Source organism: Octopus sinensis, linkage group LG11 (genome assembly GCF_006345805.1).
Source record: "Octopus sinensis linkage group LG11, ASM634580v1, whole genome shotgun sequence".
Taxonomy (NCBI): Eukaryota; Metazoa; Mollusca; class Cephalopoda; order Octopoda; family Octopodidae; genus Octopus; species Octopus sinensis.
This window is the reverse complement of record NC_043007.1, coordinates 52,058,938-52,085,081: the sequence shown is the minus strand read 5'-3', so window position 1 is coordinate 52,085,081 and position 26,144 is coordinate 52,058,938. Positions and strand designations below refer to the sequence as shown.

At 37.7% G+C, this 26,144-nt stretch overlaps 1 protein-coding gene across 1 annotated transcript; it reads left to right on the top strand.

Moving 5' to 3' along the window:
- On the top strand, positions 1-25,510 carry LOC115217191 (UBX domain-containing protein 1). Its single transcript, XM_029786824.2, has 7 exons — positions 1-166; positions 2,165-2,284; positions 11,228-11,299; positions 15,264-15,312; positions 16,091-16,213; positions 22,198-22,381; positions 25,355-25,510. The coding sequence occupies exons 1-7, from the start codon at positions 21-23 to the stop codon at positions 25,387-25,389; spliced, it is 729 nt and encodes a 242-aa protein (XP_029642684.2). The 5' UTR covers positions 1-20; the 3' UTR covers positions 25,390-25,510.
- The last annotated feature ends 634 nt before the right edge of the window (positions 25,511-26,144 follow it).

The window sequence follows — 26,144 nt, the reverse complement described above, 5'->3', positions numbered from 1 at the left end:
TGCTTTTGGTTTGTATATTTATGGATTTATGTAGCTGTGGAAAACCTCTGCGCAATGAAGATGAAATGAGCATGCATGCGGCTAGAACTAAACACACCAACTTTGCTGCTTGTGAACACAAGGTGAAGCCATTGGATGAGGCAACCAAGAAGGAACAACTTCAAAGGTAGTTTTTTTTAAATCTTTATTTAATATAACTTGACATATGGATATTAGAAGCATTTCTATGAAATATTTAATTTCTTTCATTATGATAATTTAAAAAAAAATTTTTTAGATAAAGTCCTTTTTCATATTATTTGAATTAGTTTTGATTTCTGAGAATGGTGACTGTCATTATAATTAAAGAAGGCAGTAAATTGGTAGAATTGTGAGAGCATTGGTCAAAATGCTTTTGCAGTATTTAGTAATAGTTCTTTAAATTCTGAGTTGAAATCCTGCAGAGGTCAACTTTGCCTTCAATCTGTTCAGGGTTGATAAAATGAAGTACCAAACATGCCTCTCTCTCAAATAATTAGTGAAACAGAGATGCAAATCTAAACTGAAATCAATTTAATCACCTACTCTTCACCTCCATTTTCATTAATTTGAGCCTTATGCTTTTGTAGAAAATTAAGTTAAGAAAGGAAAGAGAGACATTTAAGAAACAGTCTTGCTGTACCAATGTTCAACAGAAATATTAACATGATCCAAGACATCATAATGGCAGGCGTTGGACAGTTTGATTGGATCTGATTGGGTCCAAGAGCTGCACTTTGTTCCTTTGTCTGCTTTGGCATGGTTTCTATGGCTAGATGCCATTTCTAGTGCCACTAGCACTAGTGAAGTTACCCTGCTGCTCAAAAGGCTATGAAACATGAAGCAGAATCAGAGGTGGTTCTTGCTAGGAGATGAGTGGTTAAAGTATGTGGCAAGTGGGGAGGGCAAGCAGGTTCTTGTTGTAGAGGCACTACTCACATTTAGTAGAGTGGAGGTGAATCATCTGTAGGAGTGGCAAAGAGATAAGCAGTGGTATTGAGGTGTCCAGGTGGCCTCTCAAGATATGAGATGAGTAGTGACAGTGGAACTGGGAGTCTTTGTTGGTATGTGGGGGCTTGTAAAAGTGTTTAGGGAAGCAAGAGATGGGGGAATAGGAAAGGGGAGATAGGCAGAAACTGTAAAGATTGTGTAGGGTTGAAGGGTGGGTATAGAGAGTGGTGGATAAGTGACAGGAGATGAATTAGGGAAAGTAGGGTAAGGGAGACCAGCAGGATAGTAATAATAATGATAATACAGTTGATGAGTTAGGAGTGGAATGCAGAGTACAGTTGAGAGATGACATGGTTGGACAGGCAGCAAGAGTGGGGGAAGAAAGAGAATATTTTCATTATTTATATAGTTGTCAGATGTGTTAAAGGCTGGAATGCCTTTGACATTTTTTTCACAAATAGTGCATCTGAGACCACATTATCTAATGTGTCTTTTTTTTTCAAGATATTAGTGCATAATTTCAGAAAGACTTAGCTTTTATTTCTTGGAAGTCGAGAATGCATCAAGACCCATTCTCAATATTCATAGAATTCCTCAAGGTAAAATGAAATCCTTTTATCAGTATCACATCTAAATCTGTAAAATTCCAAAAATGTTTGGTTAAAATGTTTGCTTCCTAACTGTGATTTTGAATTCAGTCTGTGTGGCACTAGGTATTTTGTACTATAATGCTTGGCCAATCAAAGTTTTATGAGTTGATTTGGTAGATAGAAACTGAAAGAAGCCTGTCATGTACATATATGTATATGTCTGTGTGTGCTGGTCTATGTGAGTGTTTGTGTCTCCTTGTGTTGATATCATGTGATAGTTATAAATGAATGTCATACAAGGGGTGTTCCTCATTTCCTGACTTCCATGGGAACATAAAACAACTCAAGCAAAAATATGATCTTCTTTGTAAATAGGTGAAGGTTGGCAACAAGTAAGGAATCTAGCCATAGAAAATCTGCCTCAACAATTCCATCCAACCCATGCAAGTATGGTAACATGGAACTAAACTGATGGTGATAACATTGTTCTATATGAAGGGAATTTCTGAAAAGTATACAAAATAAACTAAATCTTGGTTTTTAAAACTATTGTTTTTCTTTGTTTTTTTCTTTAACTTGTTTTTTTTTTTCTCTTTTGAATGTAGGGTGCAGGATTTGCTGGCACAGAAGAGACTTGAGAATGAAGAGAGAGATCGGAAAGAACAGATCCTGAAAGAGAAAAAGAGACGATCTGAAGGGAAAGAAATATCGAAGTTACGCGAATAGTAAGACTGCTATAAATATTAGAAGTGTTGTATTGTTGTTTAATCCTAAGTCAGCCTTGATTAAACAGATCTTTAATCAAAAGATATTCTAGTTTAGGCTATCCTGTCATTATTCAGGTATCTAAAGAGTACATTATGCAAATTTTTTTCTTTATGGTAGTGGATGAAGAAAAAATAATGGAATTTGATAGATAGTGATTTGAATGAAGGGCAGATACAGTGTTTGGTGAAGGGGCTGATATCTAGAAAAGGGGAGAAAGAGATAGTTGTATGGAGTGATAACCAGTGTGAGAACAATAATCTGTGTAAAATAGTATATTAAACTGGGATAGTTATTGTACTTTCTATAAGTATAAATGGTAGATTATATAACTGACTCTACTACAATTACATCCTTTTGTGCCCCACAAGCGGCACCTTTGTTTCAATAAAGAAAATACCAGCCTTGTATTGGTGGAGAAAAAGTGGGTGGTGGGCTATTTTGATCAACTAGGGCCTCTACTGCAAACTTATTCAGCTTTCCTTTCTTCTTCTTCTCTTCTTTGTCTCATTTGTCTTCTCTTTTCTTTCCTTTCTTTCTGCTCCCCTTCCTATTCTGTCCTCTCTATCTCTTCTACTCTCTCCATGTGTATATGTATGTATGTATGTATATATCAGACGCCATGATAGATCGTTAGCTACTACACACATTTTTTTCTCTCCTTGTTTCTCTCCTTGTTTTTTTCTGTGTATCTTTCTGTAGAAGAGCATAGGCTCGAAACGTAAAAGACTTTTTCTATTCCTGAATGTTATACTAATACATCTGTTTGTTTGTACACCACCTGCCTTCGTCTTTTGTTTATTTTTGTAAACTTTCCCTTTATATATATATGTATTTAAGATATAATATATATATATATATATATATATATATATATTATATATATGTATATATATTATATATATTATATATATATATATGTATATATATATATATAATATACATATATATGTATGTATGTGTGTGTAATGTATTGTGTGTGTATGTATGTATGTATGTGTATGTATGTATGTATGTATGTGTATGTATGTATATGTGTATGTATGTATATATGTATGTATATATATATATATGTATGTATATATATGTATATATATATGTATGTATGTATGTGTATGTATGTATGTATGTTTATGTATGTATGTATATGTATATATGTATATGTATGTATATATATATGTATGTATATATATGTATGTATATATATGTATGTATATATGTATGTATGTATATATGTATGTATATATATATGTATGTATATATATATATGTATGTATATGTATGTATGTATATATATGTATGTATGTATATATATATATATATATATATATATGTAATGTTAAATTATTAAATTAAAAATTTTTCTTTTTTTTTTAATCCGTATAGCAAAGTCTTATGTTTCTACATATATATTAGGAAAAACCTACAAACTTTGTTTTCATGTTATTGTATTGCATAGGATTACCTTGATTATTTATATTACCTTGATTATTTATAAATGACCCAAAATAGGATGTTATATTTTATTTTATATGTCTTTCGTATATATTTTTATTAATGCACCCATTTTTAAAAGCAATGTTTTTTAAAAAAAGCGATGTTGTCAAAATTAGAATGTTTATATAAGTATGTGTATAGCAAAGCATATGTATTTGTAAGCATGTGTATCTGTGTAGGTGTAAGTGAAAGCACACATATACACGAAGGTATGTATATGTATCCATTCAAACTTGTGTATGTATACTGGTCTCTATAGATGCCAATAACATCGTTACAAGTTTTTTCCCCACCCCTCCTTCGTTCCTTTTTCTCTCTTTCCCTTTCTTTCGTTCCCCCTCCTTGCTCAGTATATGAGAATTGCTACATAGATGAATTTTAGCTTGCGTGCGAGACGGTTTGCGTGAATATATGTACACATGCTTTTATGTGTATATTTAGATTCATATTCATACGTCTGTATGGCGTTTACGCGCATCCTTTTGTGTATGTTGATATATATATGTAGATTTTAATATAAATATGTATTGCAGTATTTATAACAGGTTTAATTTCTATGCATTAATTTGCACGGTCTTCATTAACGTCAATAGGTTTTTTCCTCGGATTTTATAATTTTTATAAGTTTTTTTATATATATATACATATATTTTTGACCTTTTTGTTTATCGCTCGAAGATTGACCGTTTTTTCTAAAGGGCCAATCAAACAAGTCCATTTCTTTTTAAAGGTGTAGCGTTTGTAAGAGTATAGATTGAATTGATATATCAGTTCCATTCTAGCAAAAACTGTCTGATGAACGGCAACGAGAAACTCAGAGTAACAGATTTTGTTGAATTTTCTGCTGCTTAAAATAATGTATATATATATGTATGTATATATATATATGTATGTATGTATGTATGTATGTATGTATGTATGTATGTATATATATATGTATATACACATGCATGTGTGTATATCATCATCATCATCATCATCATCATCATCATCATCATCGTTTAACGTCCGTTTTCCGTGCTAGCAGGGGTTGGACGGTTCGACCAGGGTCTGGGAAGCCAGGAGGCTGCACCAGGCTCCAGTCTGATCTGGCAGTGTTTCTACAGTTGGATGCCCTTCCTAATGCCAACCACTCCGTGAGTGTAGTGGGTGCTTTTTACGTGCCAGGGGAGTCTGGTAGCAGCCACGATCGGTTGGTGCTTTTTATGTGCCACCGGCACCGGTGCTGGCATTGGCCATGTTCGGATGGTGCTTTTTACGTGCCACCCGCGCTGGTATCACAGCTACTATTTCCATTGATATTTATTTCGATGTTCATGTACTTGACTCAATAGGTCTCCTCAAGCACAGCAGGTTGTTCTGAAATCCAAGGTACTTTGAATGGGCTGGGGCTCTGCGAAACTGGTGCAGGAAGCAGCCCGGGTCTTTGCAGTCACAGCATATCTCCAGAGATCTCGGTCCTTCGTCATTGCCTCTGTGAGGCCCAACGCTCTGAGGTCATGCTTGACTACCTCATTCCATGTCTTCCTGGGTCTACCTCTCCTCCTGATACCTTCAACTGTTTGGGAGCGGTACTTCTTCACACATCTCTCCTCATCCATCCGCAGTACATGACCATACCATCGCAAGCATCGCTCTTGCACACTACATCTGATGCTTCTTATGTCCAGCATTTCTCTCAGGGTGCTTACACTCTGTTGTGCGTGCACACTGATATTACACATCCAGTGGATCATGTTAGCTTCATTTCTTTCAAGTCTGTGCATGTCCTCTGCAGTCACAGCCCATGTTTCACTACCGTGAAGCATGGCGGTTCGCACACATGCATCATACAATCTACCTTTCACTCTGAGCGAGAGACCCTTTGTCGCTAGTAGGGGTAGGAGCTTTCTAAATTTTGCCCAGGCTATTTGTATTCTAGTGGTGACACTCTCTGAGCATCCACCTCCACTACTAACTTGGTCACCTAGGTAGCGGAAACTATCGACTACTTCTAGTTTTTTCTCCTGGAGTGTGATGGAATCTGTTTTCTGAGTATCTGTGGTGTCTTTGGTCTTTGCTACATTTACTCAGAAGCCCTTTGATTCTAAACCTTGCTTCCACACCCGAAATTTCTTTTCTAGTTCCGGTATTGATTCTGCTATGAGGTCCAGGTCATCAGCATAGAGGAGCTCCCAGAGGCAACCTGTTTTGAATTCCTCTGTTATTGCCTGGAGGACTATGATGAATAAAAGGGGACTGAGGGTTGAGCCTTGGTGGACACCTACTTCTACCCGGAATTCTTCACTATACTCATTGCCAATCCTAACCTTGCTGACAGCCTCTCTGTATAGGGCCTGTACAGCCCTTATTAGCCATTTGTCAATCTCCAGTTTCCGCATCGACCACCAGATAAGGGATTGGGGGACCCTGTCAAAGGCTTTCTCCTAGTCCACAAAAGCTATGTAGAGGGGTTTATCTTTAGCTTGGTATTTCTCCTACAGTTGTCGAACCAGGAATATAGCATCAGTGGTGCTTCTACCCGGCACAAAACCGAACGGCATCTCATCTAAGCAAATTCTCTCCCTAATGAGATGGGTTATGACCCTCTCTGTGACCTTCATCACCTGATCCAACAGTTTAATACTCCTGTAGTTATTTCTATCTAGAGCATCACCTTTACCCTTGTAGCAGTTGACTATGGTGCTGCTACACCAGTCATTGGGTATGACTCCATTATGAACTACCTGCTTTACAATGCAGGTGACTAGGCCATAGCCCACACAACCAGCTGTTTTAAGCATCTCAGCAGTGATTCCTGATGGGCCGGGTGCTTTTCCTGGTTTCATACCCTTAATTGCCTTAACTACTAGGGAGCTGTCTATTCGGATAGCTGGTCCCTCTACTGGGTCAACATTTGGCAGGCTCTCCTCCCATTCATTCTCCACATTCAGCAGTCTTTCATAATGGCTTCTCCAAGCCTCTTTCTTTTCACAATCATTAAAAGCAAGTGCACCATCATCCATGCGGACGCATTTCTCTCCTGTAACATCACAGGAGAGAAATGCGTCCACATGGATGATGGTGCACTTGCTCCATCATGTTTATATATATATATTGAGCACTCATTCTCATTGTCCAACATTTATATATATCTATAAAAACATACACACTCCTGTGTACATATCTTCCTGTGAGACATCTGTAGGAGAAGCATCAGCTAAAAACAAATCATTGTACTTGGCATTTGTTGACGTGGAGAAAGCCTTCAACAGAGTCCCTTGTTATGTTATCTGGAGAAGTTAGGAGTAAATGAATGCCTTGTTAGAGCTTGTCAGGTGATGTATAAGGGTAGTAAAGATTGTTTGCCAACATAACATGACAGTCCTGGTTTAGGACAAATGTTATAATTTAGCCCCAGGAGAATCGTTTCCAGCTGGCTGAATGACACAATCCGTGTCCTTATATTTTCAAACAAGGGAATCTAGCACCCCCATTCATCTCAAAACAATATCTCTGTTTCAAGATTTCCAGGTTATTTCCCTTCATCAGCACAGAATAATTGTTCTGATGAAGGGAAATAACATGGAAATCGCCATACACAAATATTGTTTTGAGTTGAGTGGGGGTGCTAGATTACCTTGTTCAAAAATATAAGGACACAGATCGTGACGTATAGCCAGTTGGAGACGATTCTCCTGGGGCTAAATTATGGCAACATTCGTCCTAAACCAGGACTGCCATGTTATGTTGGCAAACAATCTTTACTACAAAGTACTGTTGCTGAACATCTCTCGTGAGATTTAAAAATAGTAATTTTCTAATGTATAAGGGTGCTGTCAATAGGGCAACAGTCAGCCATGAATACAGTGATGCATTTAATGTACAAGTTGTAGTTCTCAAGGGCTTGGTTCTTAGTCTCCTCTTATTCATCATAGTCCTCCAGGTTATAACAGAGGAATTTAAGACTAGTTGATCATGGAAATTATTATATGCTTAAGATCTTACTCTTATAGTGGAATGTGTAGCAGAATTGGAAAAGAAATTCCAGGTTTGGAAGCAAAACTTGGAATCAAAGGGCCTTAGTTAACCTAGCAAAGACCAAAATTGTTGTTAGCAAGAAAGCAGGTAAGTCTCTCTTTCTGTCAGATAAATGGCCCTGTTCACTATGTAGGAAAGGTGCTGTAAGGAATTCCATTCAATGCACCCAGTGCAAGCTATGGATGCATAAGAGGTGCAATGGGATCGTGAGTAGAATAATACAGAAAGTAATCTTTGTATGTGGTTGATGTATAGAAACAATAAACCCTAAGGACACATAGTAATTAGATTTTTTTTAATGCTCAGGAGGCTCTCTAGAGATTGTAGATAATGTCTGTTACTTAGGGGACCAAATTAGCAATGAAGGAGGATGTTCTGAAAATATAGTTGCTAGAATAAGAATAGGATGGAGAAAGTTTTGAGAGCTCTGTTGGCAGCAAAAGGCCTCTCCCTTAGAGTGAAAGGCAGACTCTATGAAGCTTTTGTATGAACAGCTATACTCCATGGTGGCAGGACATGGGCCCTGAATGCATATGTTGTGTGTAAACTGGAGAGGAATGAAGCTAGCATGCTCTTAGGGATGTGCAACATCAGTGTGCATGTACAACAATGTCCAAATACATCAGAAGGGGAACTAGGTATAAGAGAGATCAGATGTAGTATGCAAGAGAGAAGACGATTGTTTGGTCATGTGATGTGTATAAATGAGGACAGGTGTATAACGAAGTAATGATTGCTTAACCCTTTCGTTACTATATTTCTGACCAAAATACATCCCTTATGTGTTTCAATTAATTTCTAACATAATCATAAATTTAGTCTGGTTTCATTAAACAACTATAACTTTTTTATTTATCAATATATTAACGTGAATTTTGGAAGATAATTTAATGAAATGTTCTCAACCAATTCTATACTATAATTTTTGTCACAAAGTGACTCTAATTGCAAGTAGATACAGGTAAATTCAACAAAATATAAAATTATTAAAATTTTGTTCAAACATCACTATAGAAAATGGGTTATTAGCTAATATTCAATTGGGTATACAACAAAATTTTACGATAGAATTTGTTATTCTGGGTAACTTTCTGATACCCATAATAATATTTATGGCAAAATAGTCTTAATTTCATTTAAGGTTATGGGAAACCACTAACTATCCTTTCGTTCGCTTTGTTTATGTTTAGCGTAACGGTTCATTTCCGCCGTAATGAGTTCAAATAGGCTCATTCGAAAAAGTAAAAAGAAATAGTCTAAGGCTTTACTCTTCTGGGAAAGTCTGTGGCTTGGTCCAGTTTCTTCAGAAAAATTACCGAAAGAAACAGTTTTTAAATTTTCACTCCATTCAGGCCCCCAGCTCTGTCTGGCCCCCGTGTCGGTGGCACGTAAAAGCACCATCCGTTCGTGTCCGTTGCCAGCCTCGCCTGGCCCCCGTGCCGGTGACACGTAAAAGCACCATCCGTTCATGGCCGTTTGCCAGCTCTGTCTGGCACCTGTGCAGGTGGCACGTAAAAAGCACCCACTACACTCACAGAGTGGTTGGTGTTAGGAAGGGCATCCAGCCGTAGAAACACTGCCAGATCTGACTGGGCCTGACGAAGCCTTCCAGCTTCACAGACCCCAGTTGAACCGTCCAACCCATGCTAGCATGGAAAGCGGACGCTAAATGATGATGATGATGATGATGTCGGAGCTCTCGGATTCACTGTTTTCACTTTCGGAAAATGAAACATCAGATTCATTATCAAATACCACATGCTTTCTTTTTTCAGTCATAGAGTTAGATTTATGAAGGTCTTCAGTAGAAAATCCTTCGAATTCTGACTCGCTGCTTGATATAATGAAATTCGTATCCATTTTTTGTCAGAATTACAAATTTTGAAACACAATAGGAACAAATTTCGGAAAAAAATCTCCCAAAATTCACGGAATTAAAATTACACTTCGATTTTTGTACAAAACTGTAGTTGAACTCTTTACGAAGTATAATACGTATTTTCACGAATGTACTAAAGAGATTTGCTTTGATATTCTCATTTAAATATGAATAGGTAAATTCGGGCGGCTTTGGGCGGTTTGGTCACATTAACCAAAATTTTTTTTTCAGGCGGTTTCAGGCAGTTAGGTAACGAAAGGGTTAAAGCAGATGGAACTTGTGGAAGAGGGAGACTCAGGAAGATATGAGATGAAGTAGTGAGGGTAGATCTCAAGATGTTGAGCCCCACAGAGGAGATGATGATCAATCAAGATGTCTGGTGATATAAGGTCCTTGAGAAAACCCATTCGCCTCAGTGAAACTGAGTTCTGGAAGCACTGTATTATGTGCTCTCCACTTACACATTATGTTAATTCATTCCATGCCCCCAATGAACCAAACTACATCTTATCTTTCACCACAAGTCCTTTTTTTTCTACACCCCACTCCTGCAGTCCAGTGCCACTTTGTCATCTTTCTCTCCTGTCCTCTCCCTGCCGATCATATCATTACTATACTACCACTCCCCTATGTACCTGTTTACACCACTTTCTACATGTCTCTTCTACTACCCACTTCCACAACTCTCCTTTTGCACTCTTGTGAACTCTCTATTCACTCTTCCTGTCCATTCCTCTGTACCACTCTACTTAGATTCATCTCCTTGTACCTTGAGGGTATGTCCTGGCAGATCTTCACTACTGTCTTCTCTCTCTTCCTGACTAGGGTAACCATGTACCTCCTCTACGACAAGACATTGCTTTCTGTCCTTCTATCATAGTTTAACTGCTCATCACCAGGCCCAAAGCCACCTACCTCAATACCACTCCCTCTCTCAGTTGAGAGGTCTTTGTCTTGCAAGTTACTTTGTGACCTCACCAGTGCTGGTGCGACATAAAAATCAGTCAGTACAGATAAAAATCATTTCAAGTGGTTGATGTTAGGAAGAGCAATCAGTCATAGAAACCATGCCAAAGCTGACAGAAGAGCTTGGCACAGTCCCTTGGCTTACCAGCTCCTGTCAAACCATCCAACTCATGCCAGCATGAAAAATGGATGTTGAATGATGATAATGTGTATATCTATCCCTCCATCTGTCCAGTGAAACATATATACATATATATGTATGTGTGTGTGTGTGTAAAAACCATGCCAAAACTGACCTCACCAGTGCTGGTACTATGTAAAAGGCACTCTGTCCACTCTATTGGATGGTTGGTGTTAGGAAGGACATCCAGCCATAAAAACTATGCAAAAGCTGACACAACAGCTTGGTGTAGTCTTCTACCTGATTGGCTCCTGTCAAACTGTCCAACCCATGTCAGTATTGAAGGTGGACAAGAAATGATGATGATGATATTAATTATGGTGATAATTTCCTATTTCTGTTTTGTTTATATTGATTTAGCAAAGAAGATTTTGATAGGAAAAAACTTATGGAAGACTTAAAGAGAGACAGATTACAGAAAAAATTGGCACGGTAGGTATTTATAAATTATTATTATATTACTGTCATGTAATAAAAATAATAATGGTTTGTGGTTTAGGCATAAGGTCAGGAATTATGAAGGGAAGAACTGGTCTTTAATTTGACCTTTTGGGTTTCATAAATTATAGTACCTGTCAAGTACTGAGATTAATGTGATTGACTAACCTCCACCTCCTGTTACTATTGCTGGCCATGTATCAAAATCAAACTCTGTTATCATTATTGCTCGGAAGATCTATGGAAATTCCAGTATGTTAGTCAGCATATTTAAAAACATGTTATATTAAACACAAGCAAAGAATTTCAAAAATTCTTTTGAAATCCTGCAATTTAATCAAAACTGTACTTTGAAATATATTCAAAATGAACTTAGAAGGTATTTATTTTCCTTCTTTGAATATAGTTGACAGATGTGACATGCTTAATAGTTTAAGGAAATAAAAGATGAATTAAAATAAAACTTATTTGTGTGTGTATATGTGTGTATATATATATATATATATATATATATATATATATATATATATATATATATATATCAAGAAAAACATGTTTTAAATCTCTGAACGAGAGAAATACAGTAGCAGTACTGAATAGTAATGTTTATATGCCAACATAACATGGCAGTCATATAAAGGATGATGTAACATCGTCCTTTACAGGACTGCCATGTTATGTTGGCATATAAACATTACTATTCGGTACTGCTACTGTATTTCTCTCGTTCAGAGATTTAAACATGTTTTTCTTCTTGATATGAAATCAACAACTGTCGGTTGCTTAAAGAATATATAGTATTTATGAGTGGTAATAACTTTTGTCACAAGCTGGTGATTGTCTCACACTGAAGATGGATAACATTCAGAAACTTAGGTCTGTGAGTATCACGTAAGGCCAGAGATGGGGGTGATGATCTCCCTTGCAAATACTATATATGAACACAAACTGTGTCAACAGCCAGCTGGAAAAGATGTTTCCCTGGGGCTAAAACAACAGGGAAACATCTTTTCCAGCTTGCTGTTGACACAGTTTGTGTCCATATATAGCATTTGTAAAGGAGGTCATCACTCCCATCTCTGGCCTTATATATTTACAGGGTGGGGCTGAGAGGACAGACGTTTTTGAAAAATTCACAAAATCATTAATTTTAGCTGCAAACAAATTTTATTGACATCAGTGTGTTCGTATTAAATTAGCATTTGTCAAAATCACGTGTGGAAAACAACACCCATCATATGGTGTCCATTTTCATCGATAGATTTCTGAAGGCATTCTTGGAAGTTGGTTCCCACTCTCTCTCTCCAGCATTGCTCTGTTGATTTGGGCGACTTCTCTGCAGATAGCTTCATTCAAATTGTCTGATGTATGGGGCTTATGCACATGTACACGTGCCTTGATGTTTCCCCACAAGAAATAATCACACATGGACAAATCGGGACCAAGGAGGCCAAGGAGTGTCTGCAAACCTGGAAATAAGGTATTCATCAAAGAGTAGGCGAAGAACGTCCATTGATGCTCTGGCTGTATGGACTGTTGCCCCATCCTACTGAAACCACACACAATGAATAGGCATATGTTTACATCATAATTCAGGCACGAAGAAGTTGTTTATCATCTTTATGTAATGCTCGGAGTTCACAGTAAATGATGGAAGCTTTTCCAACAGCACACCAGACCATCACTTTTGGGCTGTGCAGTTCTCTTGGATTTTCAAGAGCCTAATAATGACAGTTCTGTTGATTCACCATGCCATTGAGATAAAAATGAGCTTCATCACTCATTAACAAAATGAGGTTGTCATTTGCCTCAGAAATTACTACCATCTGACGTGCGAAGTTAAGCTGCTGTGCATAGTTCCATGGTTTCAACTGTTGCCCAATGACCAACTTGTATGGGTGGAAATGCAGGTCTTCATGTAAAATATACCTTATCGATCGATTACCGATGCCAAGTTCAGTGGAATGTTTATGAGCAAAACAATTTGAACTCTGTATCAAAGCTTGTCTGATGTGTTCCATGTTTTCCAGGGTCTGTACTGTTAGTGGTGCCCCTGCCGGTCTCCTATTCATTATTGTACTTCATGTATGAAGTGCATTCACCCAATGAAAGATTGTGTTACAGGTGGGAGCAGCCTAATTTTGGTGAATGTTGAAGTGGCGCCAAAACTCATGTTGAACTGCTAGGGCAGACTTGTTATTCTTCATGTAACTGTCGTCCATCAGGTAACTGTCATGTAACTATCGTCCACAGTGCCATGGCTTCCGCTGAAAAGAAAAAAAAATGCTAAGAGACCATGGATCAAATGGTACCTGTCGGATATATGTCCTTCTCTCTGGAGCTGAGTAATAGCCATTTCAAAAATGTTCAACCTCTCTACCCCATCTTGTATATGTATGTATATGTGTATATATATATATATATATATAGGAGTGGCTGTGTGGTAAGTAGCTTGTTTACCAACCACATGGTTCCGGGTTCAGTCCCACTGCGTGGCACCTTGGGCAAGTGTCTTCTACTATAGCCTTGGGCCGACCAAAGCCTTGTGAGTGGATGTGGTAGACGGAAACTGAAAGAAGCCCGTTGTATATATGTATATGTATGTGTGTGTGTTTGTGTGTCTGTGTTTGTCTCCTAGCATTGCTTGACAACCGATGCTGGTGTGTTTATGTCCCCGTCACTTAGCGGTTCGGCAAAACAGATCGATAGAATAAGTACTGGGCTTACAAAGAATAAGTCCCGGGGTTGAGTTGCTCAATTAAAGGTGGTGCTCCAGCATGGCCGCAGTCAAATGACTGAAACAAGTAAAAGAGTATATATATATATATATATAAACTACACTTTTCACTGACCAACCATCATCAATGCTTAGTCAGAGTTATTTACCAATTGAGATTATTTTCATTTCTTTTCATATTAGTTCAGTTTAGCTATATATCTACTTGTATATTTATATATCCCTCTATCTGCATATCTGTTGATATATCTGTAGACTCCGCTACATACCTATCTGTCTGTCTATATATATCTATATGTATCTGTCTGTATATATGTATAAGAAGAAAAAAAGGGATTAAAAAGTCCAGGTAGATATTGATAAAGCACTGAGTTTTAAATGAATTTGGTTAACTATATCCAACAATTAGATACCAATAGATGTAAGCAGAATACACATCCAAGGTAATTCCTCATGTATGACAAGTAGATCCAAATATCATCTAGAAGAATTTTGAGAAATTCAGCGTATTAGACAACAAAAATACATATAAAAAAAAAATCGCGTTTAATTGTAGAACTCACCTTATTAAGCCATCGATTATGTCTGTTGTATCAACTTATTCAGATGTAGAAAATATTGAAATTAATATTTCCAAAAATACATATTGACACAATGTTTTCATGGTAATGCAAAATTAGTTAGCAGAAACAGTAGAGCATTGGATAAAATACCTTGCTGTATTTGGAACTTTATGTTCTGTGTCTGAATCCCATTAGGGTTGACTTTGTCCTTCAGCTTTTCAAGGGTTCAATAAAATACAGTGAAGTGCATGGGTCTGTATAATCAACTAATTCCTCCACTTAAATTTCAGGCCTTTGTACCTATTATAGAGTTTAAAAAAAATTTTTTTTTTCAAATTTCATCCTTTAAAGGTTGACAAAATAAGTATCAGTTGAACATTTGGGTCAATGAATTGACTTACTCCTCCTCTAAAATTGTTGACTGTGTGCCAAAATTGAAACCATTATTATTTTCTGAATTTTAGTTACTAGTAAATACAGCTGTTATAGTAAACCTCAGGGGAAATTGCGTATATTCTTATAACTTCAACCAATAATCTTTAGTTTTAGTATATTGAGACAGTGTTGGCTGTGCCACATATTTTAATGTTTCTGGTTGTATTGTATCAAATATTGATATATATTTTTTTCTTTCTTATTTTCTGAACTTGTTGAACAGGGATCAAGTTTTAGACAATATTAGGAAAGATCGTGAAGCAATGCAAGAGGTAAGTGTCTTGTTTCATGTTCTTAATGGCAGTTCTGATTTCAGACTGCAATGTTATTGTTGTTCCTAGCTTCAGGTCACCCTTGATTAAACAGTCCTATAAAGCACAGGTAGTTGGCCAAATTACCAAGTGGTACCCAGAGAAACATTTTACTAGTTTTATCATATTTCTGCCTAACTGAAGACTGTATTTCCATACTCTGATATGTAGAGATGAATTGCATGGAGTGCAGCATAACAATGTAGATATGTTGCATTCTATCCACTGTTCAAATCTATTTCTGTATGTTTGTAGATTTTGATGGTGAAACATGGCAGTGACAGGCAAGGTGGACTTAGTGTGTGATGGTTGCTGTTTCTCTGCTATTGTTTATGGTGGTGCACATTCCAATGATCTTAGTGATGCTGGGGATGTATGAGAGGTGCTGAAAAGTTCCTGGCTTTGAGTAAAAGAAAATTCAGGAGGATCAGTTAATTATGATTTTATTCAACATATTCCCCCCTCAGACTCACACACTTATTGAAATGGTCCTTCAGTTTTTCTAAGCCCTGTAAAGGAACTTGGATTGTTGGGTCTCCAACCAGGTCTTGTGGTTTATCTCAGATACAAATGTTTCTGTTTTTCTTTTATTTTTGTTATGACTTGTTAATGACTTCCTTCAGTTATGACTGAGTAATATCTTTGGTTGTTATGACTGTCTAATATCTTTGTGTTACTATGGCTGAATGCTGTCTTTGAAATATAATTTATTTAACAAGTTATTATTGTTTCCTCTCAGAATGACAAAAGGAGGCAAGGAGGATCTCTTTCTGCTAATTCTACTGCAACAGTTAAACTTGAGTCCCCTACTGAACACACCCAAAATGTTGCTGATAGAGATTATTCTGAATGTAAACTGCTGGTAAGTGTTTGGGTTTGCTTGAATATTAATTGGTATTCTGTGTGAGACAGGGAAAAAGCTTAGATGCAGGAGAAAGGGTACCTTTTTTTTACTTTTGTAGAACCTTTGAAGCTGTGTTGGGGCAAAGAAGAATGCCCAACTCCTGGATTAACTTCAGCTTGAGATGTAAGCAGACACTTCCAATAGTCAACCCCACATAATGTACCTAGGGGCCAGGTGGTGTTAGTGTTGTTAAAGCATGTGATGTATTAAATTGACTGCTGAAATACAGTACCATCTAATATACCCCCCTACCCCAGTTTCTCTATACTCTAATTTCACTAAAATTGTTTGGTTTAATCTGAGGTATTGATAAGCATTAAAGGTGTTGTGTATTTGAATTGAACTTAAGACAATGAGATTACAAAGCAAATTTCTAAACCATATGGCCATGGTTCTGTTGCATGAGTGGTGCTAGATATGTGTGTGTATGTATAATCATCTTTTAAAGTCCATGTTCCATGCTGGTATGGTGTGTTTTGTGTACTAGACCATCATCATTGTTTAATGTCATCCTCCTTCCATGCTGGCATGGATTGGATGATTTGACTGGAGCTGGTAGGAGCCTTCACCATGCTTCTGTGTCTGTTTTTATCTCTTTATTCAGGCTACATGCCTATAATAAAGAGATAAAAACATACACAGAAGCATGGTGCAGGCTCCTGCTTCACTAGCTCCTGTCAAATCGTCCAATCCATGCCAGCATGGAAGGAGGATGACATTAAACAATGATGATGGTCTAGTACACAAAACACACCATACCAGCATGGAACATGGACTTTAAAAGATGATTATGTCTGTTTTGGCATGGTCTTTACAGCTAGATGCCCTTCCTAGCAGAAAAATGGGCTCAGTGCTTTTTACCTGGCATTCGCACAGGTGAGGTCAGTTTTGGTGTGGTTTTTACAGCTGGATGCTCTTCCAAATGTCAACCACTTTACAGTGTGGACTGGGTGCTTTTTAAGTGGCACCTGCACTGGCAGGGGTCACCAGGTAACTTTGCAAAAACAAAGAGTCTTTAAGAGGGGAGGGGCATTGGAGGAGGTGATCTTGTGTCAGATGATGAAAAATTAGAGTTTGACAGAGAAGCAGAAACAGATGCCTTGCTATAGAGGAGGTCCATGGTTACCTAGCCAGAGAGAGGAAAAGAAAGAGAAGGAGAGAAAGAGAGCAAGAGTTAATAAGAGGGTAGAATCAGGTGTGCTGCTGAAGAGGAGGGACATGGTTATCTAGAGAGAGAGGGGGACTTAACAAGAAAAAGGTGTCCTGCTGTAAAGGAGATACATGGTTATGTAGCCAGAGGGAAGGGCAAGAGGAGGGAGGCAGAGTGATCAAGAATGAGGTTTGTTACTGTGGAGGAGATACTTGATTACTCAGCCAGAAGGAAGAGCAAGGGAAAGAGGAGAGGAGGAGATAGCAAGAGCAGGAGAGGGATAGTGGTAAGTGCCAAGGTATACTTGCAAGGAATGGGGATCAGAGCATAGATGGGATGGTAGCATAAGGAAGAGAGATATGAATGGTGGGTGGCAAGTGCTGGCAAGGTATAGTCAAGGAGTCAGGAGTTGTGGTGGTGGGGGTTGAATGCTCTGACTGGTGAGAATCTGGGTATACAGAGGGGGAGGGGACAGGGGTTAGAAACACTACAGTAAGCAGGGTAGTGAGGACTGGATTGGGGAGTGGGAGACAATCACAGTGTATGAAGAGGAAATGTGAGGAAGAGAAACAGATTGGGAAGTGGGGATGTAGCTGTTTGTACACAAGCATCATACAATCAACCTTTCACTCTGAGACAGCATCCTTTTGTTGCCAACAGTGGTAATAGTTCTCTGAACTTACTCCATCCTATTTGTATTCTAGAAACAATATTTTCAAAGCATCCAACCACATTGCTAATTTGGTGACCTAGGTAACATTTGAAAGAGTCTAAGTCCCATGTGCTCTTAGTACTTATTGTTCTTGCACATCTGCCACACACAAAGGTGATCTTATCTGTTAATCTGCTTGTGGTTCCACTGCATCTCTTGTGTCCATAGCTTACATTTGGTGCAGTGAATGGAATTACTTCCCACTCCTTTCCTACATAGTGAACAGGGCCATTTACCTGATGGACTTAGAGTTTTATCTGCTTTCCTGCTAACAACAACTTTGGTCTTAGCTAGGTTAACTTTGAGGCACTTTGATTCCAGGTTTTGCTTCCATACCTGGAATTTCTTCTCCAATTCTGCTACACATTCTGGAATAAGAGTGAGTTAATCAATGTATAGTACTTCTCATGGGCATCCGATTTTGAATTCTTCTGTTATGGCCTGGAAGACTATGATGAATAGGAGTGGACTAAAAACTGAGTCCTGGTGAACCCTTACCTGTACGCTAAATTCATCACTATATTCATGGCTGGCTCTCACCTTACTGACAGCCTCTCTGTACATGGCTTGTATGACACTAACAAGCCACTCCTCTACTCTTAGCTTCCTTAGAGACCACCTTATAACAGAGTGTGGTACTCTGTCTAAAGCTTTCTCTAGGTTGACGAAATCTAAATACAGTGGCTTACTCTTGGCCAAATACTTTTCCTGCAGCTGTCTCACTATTAAGATGGCATCTGTGGTACTCTTCCCAGGTACAAAATCAAACTTCATCTCATCTAGTTTAATTCTTTTCCTAATCAGTTGAGCTATAACTCTCTCTGTAACTTTCATGACATGGTAGAGTAGTCTGATACCTCTGTAGTTGTTTCAGTCTAAGGCACCACCTTTACACTTGTAGCAGCCTAACTATAATACTACTACACCAGTCATTGGGGATGGCACCTTCTTGAATAACCTGATTAACTATGCAAGTGATTAGGCTGTATCTCGCACTGACAGACATTTTTATCATCTCCACAGTGACACCCTATGGTCCAGAGGCTTTCTCTGTCTTCATATCCTTAATTGCCTTATCTATTATACTGCTATCAATTCTGATGGCTTGTCCTTCAGTTGGTTCAATATTTGAAAGACTCTCCTTCTCCCATTCATTTTTCCACATTTAGTAACCTTTCATAGTGGTACTTCCATGTATCTGTCTTCTCTGAGACACTAGGTGCAAGCATTCCATTATTCATTTGCACACGTTTCTCACCCACCACATCTCTATTCTCTCTGGCACACTACTTTGCAATCCGGAACACCTCATGTCTCTGATCTTCACACAGTAAGACATTGGCAAATCTCTTACATTCTGCTATTCCTTTTGCTATATAAACCTGATGCCTAGCTTTCCTTCTGGCTACCTGATGTAATTCTCTGCTTCACTGTTTTTCCAGTCTTTCCCAGCCTGTCTCTTTGATTTTATGGTACTGTCCATCTCCTTGTTCTACCACCATGTCGGCCTCATTGGGACTTTGCACCAGTCACAGATTTGCTCTTCAGCCCTCAGTAGATTGTCCCACAGGAATTTCCAGTTGTCCTCTAAGCTATATATCCCTACCTCCTCCTCTCTTTCGTCAGAAGCTTCCACTAGAATATCTCTAAATTTCTGACAGTTTGCCGGGTCTTTGACCTTCCATACTCTTCTTTTCCAATGTGGTTTATTTCTCTGAGCCTTTCTAGACCTAATTCTGAAGTCACCAACTTATGTTGGAGTGTATCCTCTTCACCTTGAAAGACTTTGCATTGTGAGTATCTGCCTATCTCATTGCCTGGTGAGGAGGTAATTGATCTGGTTTATGTGCCCATCAGACTGATAAGTGATTAGGTGGCTGGCTGGTTTTCAGAAGTCATTTGCATCACAGAGCAACAGTAGTCTTGTTCCTTTCTCATTTCTAGGGCCAAAGCCATAACCACCATGCACCCCATGGAATCCATGGGACTGCTGCTCAACATGTCCATTAAAATTGCCAACCACAATAACCAAATCTCTGTCACTTGTTGTTGAGGTAGTCTGCAAGAGGACCTTGTAGAATTGGTCCTTCTGGACATCAGCCAGCCCAGGTTCTGGAGCATAGGCAGAGATAAATGTAACTGTTAATTTGTCTATGATAAGTCTTAACTTAATAACCACATAACCACATACTCTGACTACTTCAATTACCTTATCCACCCACTTTTCTTCTAAGAGTATGTCCACACTATCCACTCCATCACTCCTACCTACCCAGAAGAATTTGAACCTCTGTTTCTAACCCATGAGGTATCTAGCAGAGGCTCCATTCCATCTCACGTCTTGCACACTTCACATATGTAAATGGCGACACTCCATCATTTCAATAATCTCACCAGATCTACCTTTCATTGTGCCAATGTTGATGGTAGCGACCCTGAAATTGTGAGCTTGAGAATGACAATAGGAAGGCCGTTATTGAGAGTCTTTTGTCAGTACCTGATAAACGCTTGCCAAGTGACACAAAGCTTTGATACATAGTCATTCAATTCAATTTAATTACATTACAATTTGCTCAATCCCATACAGCTTCCATATTTAAGGCACAACAATGAAAGGTAAAGGAGCATGAAAGTAAGGCACCATAGGCTGACCAGGAAGATTGGTAGGGGTAACTACACAGTATGATAGCTTTTATATTATATTTATACAAACACTACACATGGTATGAATCTTACATGTTTATATACATACAAACAAACATATATATATATAACCCATGCTAGCATGGAAAGCGGACGTTAAATGATGATGATGATGATGATGATATATTCACACACACCTATATACGTAAATACCCTACCTACATATACAAACACCCATATCCATCTATCTATACATATATGCACACGCAATTCATATATGTGTACACTTAGATCATGTATACACTCATATTTATATATATATATATATATATGGATACATATGCAGTTTGCATGAGTACACACCTAGATGAAGTATATATATATATATATCTATATACATACTCACAAGCACATTTGCATATACATATATATGGAGTCCATATAAGCGCATAGTTACATGTATACAGTACTCTAACAAGCGCATGTACACAAGTATATGGATACAAAGAGGGAGTGTCTACTCACAGAAAAGGAGTGCAAGTAGCTAGGGGAACAAGTCATGTACATTTAGGTTGTATGCAGAGAATTAAGATAGTCCCCCCATGTTGCTTACAATTTTAGTTATTATCTGCTAACACAACTTATGATAAGTTTTAATATCTAATTATTAATATTATCATTACCATCATCATTATTAATATAATATTTATACGTATGTATATACTAAAAGGCATATTTATCATAGGAACATAAGCAAAGATGATGGATTCTATACCATGGCTAGTGGGAATGGGAAGCTGTTAGGAAGAGGGGAAATATAAGTATTGACTGACTGAGTCACATTTAAATGAAAATAAGATGAGGACTTAGCTGTGTGTCTCAGATGTAATGTCTGTCTCTTCTACAAGCAGTAGTTGCATTGTAAAGTTGCATTGTAAACATCACTTTGGAACCAGAAGTTTTGTATAATCGGACCAGGGACAGTCTCCAGCAGGTTGATATGAAAAGGGTTAATCATGGACAACCTAGGGCTAAACAACAACTGAGATATGTCAGTGATGGAATATCACATCATACCTTATGTACTGAGGACACATAAGCTTATATTGTCCATAACTTGAAAGAGACAGGATAGTCATGGACGGAATGTCGTTGATCATGGGTTAGTTTGATCAAAGTTCTTCTAGTGCTAAACAATGACCATTAATGAAGTCTTTAGTGTTGTCTCAACATATCTAACTTGATTCCAACATTAACTTCTAGTTTTGTTTTCAATTTATAAATAAAACTTCAGAAAATATTTCACAATATTTTAAAATTTTATTTACTGTATCCTTGTATTCTTTGTTTCATTTTTGTTTTATTGGATTTCTTTTAATTTTCATAATTATAAAGTATGGTTATGTATTTTCTTGTTCAATTGTATTATTTTTCTAGATTCGATTACCAACAGGTGAAAGCTTGAAGAAAGAATTCAAAGCTAAAGAATCATTGGCTGCTGTTAGGGTTTATGTGATGACCAAGTGGTCCAAAGACGATAACTCTGTTCCCAAGTTGTCCACAGCTTTCCCCCGCAAAGTTTACACAAATGATGATATGGCTATGTCACTTCTTCAACTTGGTAACTGTTACATTTATCATCATTTTTCCTTTGGCTTTCTTTCATTTTATTTTACTTTAGTATTTTATATGTTTTCATTATCATCATCATCATTCTTTAATGTCTGTTTTCCATGCTGGCATGGATTGGACACTCTGACCAGAGCCAGCAAACTGGAGAGCTGCACCAGGTTCCAGTCTGATTTGGCTTGCTTGGTTTCTATGGCTGAGTGCCCTTCTTAACTTCAACCATTTTACTCTGTGAGTTGGGTGCTTTTAATGTGACACCAGCACAATCGCTTTTACATGGCATCAGCAGAGGACTCTTGCATGTCAATCCTCTTCAGGGGATGTGGCCTTAACTCTTCTGCTGTGGAGGATGGATCTTCTTGAGTACAGTAAAGCACCAGGTATCTCGGTCTTTAAAATAAGTATTTCATATTTTGTGTGGTGTTATGTAGAAGTGTGGAGTGTCTTTGATGGAGTGTGGTGTATATAGAAGTGTGTAATGTTCTTTATGGAGTACATTGTAGTGGTTGGAATTGAGGGTGTTGGGAATCCCTGTGAAAGTGGTTTGAGGTGTAATACTTATTGTTCTTTAGTTCCATTTTGTTCTTGGTTGAATTATTGTACAATGAAAGGCTTTCTCTCCTGTGCTTTTTTCAATCATTGCATGTCTACAACTACGTTATCACCTTATTTTCAAGTGGTAGGTCATGATTTAAGGGAAATTTGGTTGCTATTTTTAACAAGTTGATTAACCATATAAGGACTCCCTCTTTATCTCCTTGTTGTAATGGTATTGTATAAAGCTGAGTCAGAGAGATTTTATTACTTTTATAAGGTACTCGAATGGAATGGTTATTGTATCATAACAGAGATAATTGAGAATATTTTTAAGAACACAAGATATGACTGTGTAACATTCAACTGAGCCATATTTACAAGTGTCTAATGTCACACCAAGGACTCTCCCCACTGCCAGTCCAATGTCTTCTCAAAGATCACCTTGTAAGATGATTGCTTTTATTTAGATATTTCTTTAGGAATGGTACTAAGCCATATTCAAGCTCTATTGGTAGTAAAAGTATTACCAGCATATTTTAGTATATAAAGGCCAGAGTGATGTTCAAATTCCACCAAATCTTTCTTAGCAACCTTCTGGCACTCAACTCTCACATATGAGAGTATGCCTCAGTGTGCCACCTCCTGGGTATTGTAAGGCTAGCTAAAACCAAGTTGAAGGATGGTTGATAAATTCTAATCCATCAATGGTCAGTGGTCAGATTACAGTGGGTGATTGTCAGCACTGTTGGTGGGGGAATCTGTACCTCAGAGCAAGGTAGGACATGTCGATTGCACATTATATTCACTAGATGCACTGTCTATGTACTAAATACACTGATACATTATCTATACACATATAGAAAAAATTGTATGGTAAATGTTAAAATACCTTTTATTATAAATTAACTGATGTCTATACTGTACACAATGCAACATATAATGATGAATCCTATTGGTGTACTGTGGAGTGTTGTGAAGACTTCATTGTCTATTTTTGTATCTCCATAGACACAGTGGTAATGATGGTCAAGGTAGAATTAGTCAGTGCACATACCAGTTATTCTTCCTTGGTAATTTTTGTATACACACTGGTGCAGTATTAGAAGTCAGCTATAATGGTAGTTTTGCAGTTATTTATCTCTTTGTTTTTTATGTTTGTTTGGGCTGAGTGTTTTTGGAGTGTTGTTGCATTCTGTTATACATGTGTCTGGGTATTTGGCAGTTATGTTTCATTTAATGACAGAGGACTGTGGGGAGGTGAAGCCTGCTGCATCCATAAATTATGCCTCTTCATGACTCGGTAAGCCAAGTGAGACCATAACCCATGACCTATGCCAGTGGTGTAACCAGCCCACTTATGCATACCTTTCTTTCATTGGACACTAAACTCTGCTTGCGAAGACTTGTTGAGGCAAGTGAAATCGAAATCAAATTCACTGATGTGGCCGATGACAGCACCGCCTGACTGGCATTCTTGCTAATGGAATGTTAAGAGCACCATCCGAGTGTGATCGTTGCCAGGGCTGCTGACTGGCTCTCGTGCCGGTGGCACATAAAAAGCACCATTCGAGTGTGATCGTTACCAGCATTGCCTTACTGGCATTTGTGCTGGTGGCATGTGAAAAACAACATCCGAGCGAAGTCGTTTCCAGTGCTGCTGGGCTGGTTCCTGTGCAGGTGGCACATAAAACACCATTTGAGCGTAGCTGTTGCCATTACCATCTGTCTGGCCCTCATGCCGGTGGCACGTAAAAGCACCCACTACATTCTTGGAGTGGTTGGTATTATGAAGAGCATCCAGCTGTAGAAACTCTGCCAGATCAGATTAGAGCCTGGTGCAGCCATCTAGCTTGCCAGTCCTCAGTCAAACCATCCAACCCATGCCAGCATGGAAAGCGGACGTTAAACAATGATGATGATGATCTCTTTAGGTGAGTTTTCATTTTTAACATCTTGTGTTATTGTGTAATTGGTGTGTGTTATAGGTGGTTTGTAGGTATGGTCTGGTTACAATGTGTTATAAAATATTGGGTGTGAATTTTATGCTCTTTATAGTTTATTGTTTGTTAGGAAGAGATAGTTAGATAGGGGTTCAAGTAAAATTATAGCCTATGATGGATCTAATTAATATATCTATACGATTGTTGCTGTTGTATTTTTTGTTGGCAAAATGTAGTGTCAGTGAGTGATGTGGAGGTGATATTATCTTATTTTGCACCCATTCTTTACTAACATGGTCATGTATACTGTTAAATCAATAAATACTGTTAAATTTCTAAATGTTTTCTAATAATTTCAATTGTACACGGATGTCTATCTGTAAATCTATCTTTTTATGTATTTGTAGTCTGAGCTTTGTGTGTAACTGTACATGTGTATGTGTGTGTCTATCTGTATGTTTATTGATCACGTTATATTGTTCTTTCAGGCTTGGTTCCATCAGCTGTCATCAATGTTTCTTGAATCAAGTGAAAATATAGCAATTAAAGAAGCCAGACAACTCACTAAAACAATGCTTAGGGTTTCACAGCAACAAAATATCTTTTCAGAGCAAAACAGAAAACAAAACTTGTTCTACATACAATATATATATATATATATATATATATATATATATGCTTTCTTGTTAGCAAGGACAATTTTGGAATATTAAAAATGTTTGTGTTTTACTTAAGTGTTATGTTACTCTTTTAAATGGTTGGCCTAGCGTAAGAGGCTGTGTTCATGGCATTTATAATTTTGTTCTGGAAGAAGATGCTGCCTTCATTAAATTTATATAATAATCTGTTTTTATTTATCTCAAGGTACAACTTAATGTCATCTTTGTATTTAGCACAGTAGCATGCTTGAATTTGGCATATATTTTGTTGATGTATATGTAACAAACAGCAGAAGATCATGAACAGATCCCTGTGTGACATCAGATATCATCACATAGGTTACTGAATATTTTCCTAGTACTGTCGTTACTTCTTTTTAAATGGAACCAAATGACTTCAACACATTATAAAATGTCGCTCTCATGCTCATTGCAGAGATCTTCACCATCAGCCATTTGTATAGCACAGGGTTTAAGGCTCAGCCAAATTGAGGTGGATAACATCCACCATGAGCTAGCATCTGTAATTTGTTTGATGTCTTCAAGATAATTGATTAGTTGGCTACAGCCGCTGAAGTTAGGGATAAATCTAAATTGTGATAGTTGAAAGTTCCAGAAA